The 10,008-nt window shown below is 35.8% G+C and overlaps 2 protein-coding genes across 4 annotated transcripts; one reads left to right on the forward strand and one right to left on the reverse strand.

Annotated features, from left to right (window-relative positions):
• Positions 1–253: 253 nt before the first annotated feature.
• On the forward strand, positions 254–4,664 carry LOC114293243 (putative protein phosphatase 2C 38). The gene is made up of 4 exons (XM_082917392.1): positions 254–1,564; positions 2,170–2,537; positions 3,172–3,408; positions 4,022–4,664. The coding sequence occupies exons 1-4, from the start codon at positions 1,201–1,203 to the stop codon at positions 4,250–4,252; spliced, it is 1,200 nt and encodes a 399-aa protein (XP_082773518.1). The 5' UTR covers positions 254–1,200; the 3' UTR covers positions 4,253–4,664.
• A 639-nt stretch (positions 4,665–5,303) lies between these two features.
• LOC114293244 (uncharacterized) lies at positions 5,304–9,330 on the reverse strand. 3 transcript variants are annotated; one of them, XM_028237283.2, is made up of 6 exons: positions 8,775–9,330; positions 7,567–7,647; positions 7,289–7,414; positions 7,138–7,201; positions 6,980–7,042; positions 5,304–6,511 (listed from the first exon to the last, which is right to left on the reverse strand). In XM_028237283.2, the coding sequence occupies exons 1-5, from the start codon at positions 9,083–9,085 to the stop codon at positions 7,004–7,006; spliced, it is 621 nt and encodes a 206-aa protein (XP_028093084.2). In that variant the 5' UTR covers positions 9,086–9,330; the 3' UTR covers positions 5,304–6,511; positions 6,980–7,003. The 3 variants fall into 3 exon arrangements, with proteins under 3 accessions (XP_028093084.2, XP_028093085.2, XP_028093086.2); XM_028237284.2 differs by having other exon boundaries at positions 6,980–7,039; positions 8,775–9,258; XM_028237285.2 differs by lacking the exon at positions 6,980–7,042 and having other exon boundaries at positions 8,775–9,258.
• Positions 9,331–10,008: the final 678 nt, after the last annotated feature.

Here is a 10,008-nt window from a genome sequence, read left to right on the forward strand (position 1 = left end):
GGATTATTCACATAAATAAATAAATTGAACATTTTTAGTCTCATAATAAACACACATTTATTTTTTAAAAATAAACGGTTAATATGATTTCAATAATTTTTAAAAATAATTAGGATTTGATTATAAAATTATAAATGTCTAATTAATTTAAATTTTTATTTAAATAATATACTCCATAAATTTTATAACATGAATAATTTAAATTATCAAAATAAGCTTAATAAATACTTGTACAAACTCTCACAAGGGGACTGCCATGCCAGGCAGCAGCAACCCTCAACCCTCATTTTCCCGGTCCAATCCGAAGCGGCCCCTTACATACCACCAGCCAAAAGCATAAAATAAAAGTAAAGATGAGGAAAAACTGCCTACAATGGTGGGTTGCTATTCACAAAGTTCCAAAAACCAAATATCAGCCATAGAATTGGAAACCAACATGGCCACAAAAAACCAAACAAACCAACAAACGACAAAAAAGAGAGAAATAGACATTGGAATGAGAGAGAAAAAATAGGGGTATATTACCCATATACACAAAACAAAAAATTGTTAAGAAAAGTTGTAGTTTAAAAACACTCTTTTATTTCCTCCCTCCTCCCCCATCATCATCATCTCAGATCTCTCTCATCTGACACCAATTTTAAACATCTTTCTTACCAAAAAATCGTAAAATCCCTTTTTCTTATCCATTTCCCCATTTTGATCCCTCTGATCTGAGAACAAACTCTGTCACCAATCAAATTTTTATGCTTCTTTTTACAGCTAAGTTTGGTCTTGATAGGTCACTCACCATGGAAGGTCCAAACACCTCAACCCAGGTTCAAGGTATTGTTGCTGGACCACCACACCTCCATATTCTCTGAATTCACACATAAAAACTATTTCTTTGTTGTCCTGTGGCCATCTTTTGGTTGATTTTCCCCATACCCATTTGGAGTTTTGCATATATTAATGGTGTCTTGTTCCTCTAGTGGTGGTGGGTATTTAGGTTCCGCAATTGGGATTGTGGGTTTGGAGCATAAGCAAAAACTGGACTTGAGGTTGGGTTTGGGTATTGTTTTTGATCTAGGTTTGATGAATATATTGTTTGCTGGTTCTTTTGGATGAAAAATATGTGTGAGGTTTATTAGGTCTTAACTTATGCTTGGCAAATGTTTGATGACATTTTTGATTGATGTGTTAGTTGGATGATACATATAAATGTATGAGGTATATCAAGATTCGAGTAGTTGTGTAAAAATGGTTAGATCATGTTGGAAAATCTCTTCTGTGGAGGGTGATGGAAGTCGCCGGGGCAGAGATGGAAGTCGTCATGGTGGAGATTCGAATGGTCGGGTTGATGGTTTGTTATGGTATAAGGATTTAGGACAACATGTAAATGGTGAATTTTCGATGGCGGTAATACAAGCCAATGGTTTGTTGGAGGATCAAAGCCAACTAGAATCAGGGCCATTGAGTTCGCTTGATTCAGGCCCTCGCGGGACATTTATTGGAGTTTACGATGGACATGGAGGACCGGAGACATCCCGTTTCGTAAATGAGAAGATGTTTCTCAATCTTAAGAGTACGTTCTCTTCTTATTTCCTTAGTTATTTGTTTAGTTTGGTTTTGATATGGTTTCACTAGTTCATGTAATGTTATTGACATTGAAGTTGTTAATTGTTGTTACTATAATGGATGAGCTGCCTATATTAGCTTGACAAACTATATCACAAAATTGTGATATTGAAAATACTATTTTGCATTTCATCTTGCATTGTTGATGAAAGCTTCAAGGGGGTGATGGTAGTAAGAATTGGAGATAGAGAACTCTCAGAAAAAATTTATATTGATAAAGAGATCATAATGTAGGTTTGGATATATTCTGCTCCCAATCCTCTAATTGAGACAGAATATCAAATAACAAATCCTTGTATTGTCCCTGATGTCATATAACATTCCTAATCCTATACGGGAGCCAAAATGATACACATTTGAGGAAGAAAGCACAAAGAAATAGTAATTAAAGAGATAATATACCCTTTATAAAATTGACACTAGGACACGGGGCTAGATTAGTCATAGTTGTTGTTAGTTGTTACTCATGATGTTAACGTGGATTTAGTTTTTTCTCCATTCATGATCTCAAGAAAATGCTTTCTTTCTGACTAAATCTATCCTTGAATTCAGAATTTGTGGCTGAGCATAAAGAGATGTCTGCAAATGTTATTAAAAAGGCATTCTTGGAAACTGAAGAGGAGTTTCTGTCTCTCGTAAAGCAGCAATGGCTTGAAAAGCCACAAATTGCTTCAGTGGGATCGTGTTGTTTGGTTGGGGTAATATGCAATGGACTTCTATACGTTGCAAATGTTGGAGACTCTCGTTTGGTGTTAGGGAGAGCAGAGAAGTCTTCTAAAGGTGTGACTGCTATTCAGTTATCAACGGAGCACAATGCAAGTATTGAGTCTGTGAGAGAAGAGCTTCGTTCGTTGCATCCTGATGATTCACAGATTGTGGTTCTAAGACACAAGGTTTGGCGCGTGAAGGGTCTCATACAGGTAAATTTTCCCAAGTTACTTTATTTTTATGTTCTTTCACATACTGTCGTAGCTTTTCCTGGTCAGTTGATAATGTAGCTTTGCATATTATATTCGAATTTGTCTCGAACAACAATTGAACTGACAAGTACATAACCACATTATTCTTGAAGTGGTTCAGGAGTTCAAAAATAAGACCAGATGTATTTATGAGGGAATGTTTTAGAGTTGACATTGTTCACCCTGTTTGGTTTCGTTTTATGAAAAAATTGAAAGAACTGATCATTTTCATGTGATTTTTTTTTTTTTGGAGTGAAAATAATTTTTGAAATTTTGAAAAAAAAGTGTGTTTATTTTCATCAAACTAGAGTGGGGTTGTTATGGACAGGGGAAGGGATACCCCATTACATACTCCATCACCACTAGACCCAAAATTTTAAATAAAAAAAAAAAGGCCGCCTGGTGCACGAAACTCCTTTGAAGTAGAGTCTAGGAAGAGCAAGATGTATGCAACCTTACCCCCATTTCTGGAGAAGCTGTTTGAGTGACCATTGGGCCAAAATAATTAATGATAATAATTTTCATTTAGAAGATTTGGAATCTTATATTGGAAACGTGTTTGGTAACAGGCCTTTTCTTCTCTGTGTCTTGGCAGGTTTCAAGATCCATTGGTGATGCCTATCTGAAGAAGGCTGAGTTCAACAAAGAACCTCTATTGGCTAAGTTCAGACTCCCCAAGCCCTTCCCCAAGCCAATCCTTAATCCGGAGCCTTCAATCTTTATACACAAACTCCATCCCAACGATCAGTTTCTCATATTTGCTTCTGATGGTCTATGGGAGCATCTCACCAATCAGGAGGCTGCCGATATAGTCAACAATTGTCCACGTAGTGTAAGCTTCAAATCCTTTCTGACATATATACTAGTATAAATTTTAAGAAAAATGGTATAATTTACTCACCCATAGATGGGTCACTTGGTTTAGAAACTAATGGCAACAGACAATGGTGAGTTAATATAGAATCTAGCATTTAATTACACTTTCACTCTTATAGGTTGACTCAAATTTCACTTTAAAAACCCTAGGTTCAAGTCTAGTTTCAATTTGACTTTTCCATTCAAATTAGATACTATTCAAATTCACTACTTTTTAGCATGTGTCAGTCACATTAGGAGTACATGTAGATAGATGGTAAATTTAGACGGAAGGACTAAACTAAAATTGAATATAAAGTCTAGGATTAAAATTGTTTAAATTGAAACAATAGGGACCAAAATGAAATTTGAATCAAACAATAAGGGTGAAAAGTGTAATTTACCCTAAAATCAATTATTGAAACTTCATATTTACTGAAAGATTATAAAAGAGAGAAATAAAGAAACTGTTTAGCTGCTATGAAGTTAAAAAATTGCTTGAGTTTCCAATCTGACCATGCATGGACTTTTGTCTTAATTAAAGCTTGGGTTGGAACTTTTTTTTCCCTTTTCATATGCCTTTTTTGCAGGGAGTTGCTAGGAGACTTGTTAAAGCCGCACTCCATGTAGCAGCGAAGAAAAGAGAAATGAGATACTCGGACCTCAAAAAGATTGATCGAGGGGTGAGGAGACATTTCCATGACGATATTACAGTTGTAGTCGTGTTTCTAGATCAGCCTTCGATGATTAGGAATTCATCTCGTGGTTTCACTATTTCAGTAAAAGGTGGTGGAGGTGTACCCACTACTTCCAAGTCCTAGTCTGCAATATTCTTCAATTTTATCCATCAAATATCATCCATTTTTCTTTTCTTTCTACATTCTACATATAGAAAGAAAAAGAAAAAAAGAAAGAACATATCTTCAGACGTGCAGTGGCGTCCCAAGTCTTTCCTTAAAGTTGCAGTTCATGAATCTCAAGAAGATTTCAAGGAGACGGATAGTTAAATCTGTGAATCTGTGTGTTGTTGATTGTGACATTGCAGAAAATCTTTCTACAGTTTGGTACGGTGAAGTTCGGCATGAATTTTCTTGCTTTGGAAATGTGTAGATATGAATTTTTTTCACTTTTTCTCTTCCTTTTAAGATGTATCATTCTAGCATTTATATCATTTGGTTGAAACAAACCATTCATTATTGTAACTATGTGAGTGCTCTTGTTTTATTTGCCAAATCTTTGTTTCACTTTTGAATGATTTCGTGTTCAAACTTGTTGGTTTTCTTGGTTGCTCTTTGAGGCTTATACTAATTACATTTGGTATCCATACAGTGTAGGGTTGTGCTACCACAGAACCCACTGCCCTAATTTTATAGAATATGAATATGAATATGATTTTTTATTTTTTTATTTTTTTATTTTATTTTATTTTTTACAACTGTTAATATTGCATGTGACAAATCAAAAGTTAACACTTATTATATTACATCATGGCAGGTCAAATTGTATAAAAAAAAAAATACAAATTTCGTACATTCTCCTTGACACAATGGCCTCGTTTATCACTTATAAAGTTAATTTTTATTATTTTAATTCTTAAATTATTAACTTCAAAGAATTAAAATAAATTTAAAATTTGTTTGGTATTTGTAATTTGTATAATGAATGGGATCAATAATAATATCACACTAGTTAATATATTAATTGATGCATGTAACACTATCAATTAAAAATACCTCCAACTTAAACATGCATTTTGAAGCTTAATAAATTTGCAGTTCAAAATTTTCTCCATGAAATGAGAAGATCATCAAATTTTCCAATACGCACAGCGAGGGAACATGAATTAATACAATCACGAAAGATTTCACAATATTAAACATCAGAAACACGACAGAATGGATTTGATTTTCCCAAGAAAATAAATAATATTTCACAGCGAAACAGAAAAAAATCAAAAATAAAATGACTGCCCCAACAACTTATCTGGTCATATACAAATTCAAAAATAAAAGCAACCTTCCTTTTTTTTTTTTTTTTTTTTTCTTTTTTCTTTATAACAAAAACTACAAATCACTGTTACCAAACATCCTCCATCCTTTTCTCACATCCAACATACTCAAATTCACCCGGTGAGGCCAAGGGGTTAATCAACAAACATCTCCTGAGAGTCAATTTATTCAGATGACTGAGAAAACCAAAAATTCTGGAAACTATAGCCGGGAAAAAGGTTCATATTTAACCAATCACAAAAACCACTAGTGCACAAATTCTTGCATTTACAACTTCACCCTCAAAACTAACCTCAACCGGTCATTTCTGTTGTGATCAAGTAGGAAAACAGCAGTACGTGAACTTTTTAACAGGACATGATAATGCAAAGATAATATGAGATTCAAAAGTAACATTAAGAATAAAGAACTCCCTAGTGTCAAAAATAACTTGTACTTTTGCACCATGAAATGGGACACATAAGTGCACTCCTCAATGCATGTAACATAGCTCTTAATCTACATCTACATATAACTGGCCATTATCCTGGACATTTTATGAAACCCAAAAGTTGCAACAATCAAACATCTCAAACACAGGTCAACCATGATATACATGCCAAGTGATTTCAGTTAATACGATGAATTTTTACGATAGTGCAATCTATATGGAGAAATGGTGCAATTTCAACACTAACTCTAGGATCAGATGATGTTAGGCTTGCCAATTCAACTTATTACTGCTGATTCCAACAGGATCTGGTATGTGACCAGAGACAGTGAGGGTGAAGTCGCAAAACAGAACCAAATTAACTCGGCAAGATGAATACATTCCCAGGCCATAATTGCAGTACTTTTTGATATTCTTAGTCTGTCATTTCAGATAGGTTTACACTAAGGAGTTGTTGATTATCTAGGGCCTCACCAGATAAATAGATATATCTCAGATAAGCAAAAGCTTCTTCATGCTGCCACACCTCATGAGAAGTTATCCAAGAATGGAAGAAAGCTGCATCCAGGAGTTCATAATTCAGAAAGTAAACATGACTACGGAAGCTGCCAGGGGAGTCACAAAATGTCAAAACCCTAAACCTGCCAAAATGAGAAAACAAAATTAATTATTACAGGCTTAACAGATCACGAATGGAACCAATTCATCATATGGGACTATGTTACATAGACTCAAGTGTGGTGTCAGCTGCGGGTATGTATCTTAGTGTAGGATTCATCTAATTCTCAAGTTTAAGGACACTAGGACAAGGCTAGATTTATATTATTCTTTAAAAAATATTTTATTTTTTTAGGTTAAAATGGTGTTTACAAACTAACATTAGACTTATACATATAGTTATAAACTACACTACTTGAGCATACTTAGGGGGTGCATGTCCGAGTCCAACTAAGCAAGCCAGACACATCTATACAAAATTCTTGGGTATCCAACACGGATACCTTTCAAATTTAGAAAAATCCATGTAACATTGGTATGGGGAAAGCATGGAAATCAAACCAAAATCGGAATTGTGACTGATAAAGATAACATCTTCAAACAGATCTTACTATAAAAGAAAGAAGCTACAATATTTAGGTTCCCCCGCCAGCCTTGCCCGCAATAGCTGTCTTCTGAATTTCAAGAACAAAAATCAGTGCTAAAAGAAAGAAACTCAGTGTACATCAACATCAATGGGCTCAAAATGAACAAATATACGACGACTCACCATTTCAATATTATTTCCTTTACCATTCACTTGTGAGAGAGAACCAGATTTAGGTTGTGAAAACCTGGAAAAGCATTGTTGAAAACATATCGTATTTAATATTCAGCAGAAAACGGGATTAAGAAGCACATAATGTTGGAGTGATGCTGACCTTATTGCCCTTGCTTTCTTTTTGTCTTCTTCTAGTGGATCTGTCTTAGTGGCAGCTCCAAACCTGGCAAGCCTAGCTTTCTTCTTTGCCGCCTCATCAACAGGCTCAGATTGCACAATCCCGAACCTGAGAAACAGCATAAAAGATCATATACTATTTGCACCCATAAGAATATATCAAAAAATAAATAAAGAAAACAAGGCAAACTGAATAGAAGTTTTTGCAAATTCAAACAAGGTACTTTGTGATTAACAGATTAAAGAAGCGCATAAACAAACCTCTCCGCTCTAGCCTTTCTCTTCTGCTCCTCTGATTTCTTCAATGCATCTGAACCATGCACTGTAGACCCAATCCCAAACCTGCAACAGGACAGGTTTGAATTTGACGGTGACCTCAATAGTAAACAAAAGAACTGGAATGTGAATTTAAACAATGCAAATTATAATCAAGAAAAAGCATTGTGGTCAGGTCTAGAAGAAAATTAAAAATTAAAAATCATTGGCCCAGTCCATGATATTAAAAAATGTCATCCAATTACCCATCATAAGCAGATGTTCAAGAATTTAGTCTATGTATTATACACATATGTTATAGCATACACTAGACCAAACCAACAAATTGTAGTTTCCTATGTAATAAAAAACAACATTAACAAATTGGGAGCAATTAATACTGGAATAGTTTTTTTTAACCCTATTCACTAGAACACATCACCAACCAGGGGCACTTCTGTCATCTCCAAATTTGGCCCATACCAAATTATGCAAATCAAGTAGTATGCAATAACAATCAGACCAATCAAACTGAAAGTTTGATATCCACCCCTAAGGCTGATTAATGTCTCTCTCTCTCTCTCTCTCTCTCTCTCTCTCTCTCTCTCTCTCAGGCCGATTATCGCCCAACCCAGCCCATCTCCGACTGTCCAGTGCCAACTCAATGCCCCACAATACTTCCCAAAAGGCTCCCTCTATCAGCCTAATTCACTTCCATATGCCACAATCGTATCAAACCTTGATAAGCAGGGGAAAATTTAAGACCCTCTTCCTAAATTTTATCTTTGCAATTAAACTTCGACCCATCTGACTCCATTCTAACAGCCTATTGTTTGTTCAGGGCACATTACCACCTTCAGCAACCTACTTTAAAAATAAATAAATAAATTTTAATAAAAATAATAAAATAAAATAAAATAAACAATTCCTTCTAACTAAAAATCATCAAAAGATCCAAAAATAAAATGCCAAAATTTTCAACCAAATTAAAATAAAAAATAGCAAGCAATAGAGCAAATAGATAATAATAGTAAATAAAAATTGCTGACAATGTGTGTTTGTGTATTAAAATTGGAGAGAAATAGAGAGATGTACAAAAAAACCAATAGTAAACCTTAGCCCCTAATACATGAAAATGACATAGGAAACAAAACCAATAACAGCTTAACTAGAAAGAAAGAAAGAAAAAAAAAGGGTAACCCTCCCTAGACTACCTTTGAGCTCGAGAATTACGCTTCTCTTCCTCGGAGAGCTGCACGGGCATACCGAAGCGCTCGGCTCGGCGGATCTTCCTCTGGATATTAGAAACAGCAGGGTCCTCCTCGTCCTTCTTCTTGTTGTCGTCATTGCTGTCCTTCAGGGCCGTCGAATTCGCCGCAGCTTCGGTGGCCGAGATCTTCGATTCGTCGCCGTCTTTGGTAAGCGAGTCTGTATCGGAGGTGGAGGGCGGTGGTTGTGGCAGTTGTTGTTGTTGATCAGGGGTTTTGCTAGGGTTTTCAGCCTTTGGCTCAGTTGCGCTCGCCATTGATGAGGAAGATAGCTTTTGAGAGAGAGAGAAAGAGAGAGACAGAGAGAGAAATGTTAATGCTAGTTTGTATTTATTTGGTGTTTTTTGGAGGAGGCGTGTGAGATCTTTTGCTGTCCTCTCCCTCGTCCCGAGTAGGGATCACAATTTTAAATTCGGTCAGATGGAGACCCGACCCTGGATCCCGAGTTAAGTGGATATTTTTTGAAAAATACTTTCAACGGGACGGGCTTGATATTTAAAAAGAGCAATGCTAGAAATTCTAAATATCTTATCAAAAGTTTTACTAAATGTTTTATATGAGTGTGGGACCCACACAATGTGGGTTTCATGTAGGTCTCACACCCATGTGAGACATTTGATAAAACTTTTGGTAGAATTTTTGGAACCTCTAGCATTTTTGATTTAAAAATTAATTTCTACACAGATTCAGGTCAGGAACGGGAATAAGTGTTTCAACTCGATTTTTTCTCGATGTAAAATTATTATTTTACCCCTATATATATATATATATAAACCAAACTAGGGGTCTCACTTTCACTTTCACATCTCTCTCTCTTGCAGCTCGTCTCTCATCTCTATCTACCTCACTCACTGACTTCTCTCTCTCTCAAATCATCACCACTGTCGTCCAGTTCGCACCACCACCACCGCGTCTCCCATCCACTCTCTCTCTTCTTGACGTCGCTGACCACCACTTCCGTAGTCATCCAATCGCCATGACTACCACATTCGCAGCCGCAATCTCCTCTGCGAAATGATCTTATCTTCTCTGCTTCAAACATGCACAGCCACCCCACCGAACACGTCGCTGACCACCACTCCCGGAGTTGCTTAGCTGCAAGATCAAATCTTTTTTTTTTTTTTTCAAATCTGTCTCAGATCTGTTTCACAAATTTCAGATCTGTCTCATTATACACAAA

This window comes from Camellia sinensis, chromosome 3 (assembly GCF_055761805.1).
Source record: "Camellia sinensis isolate YWXY chromosome 3, ASM5576180v1, whole genome shotgun sequence".
Classification (NCBI taxonomy): domain Eukaryota; kingdom Viridiplantae; phylum Streptophyta; class Magnoliopsida; order Ericales; family Theaceae; genus Camellia; species Camellia sinensis.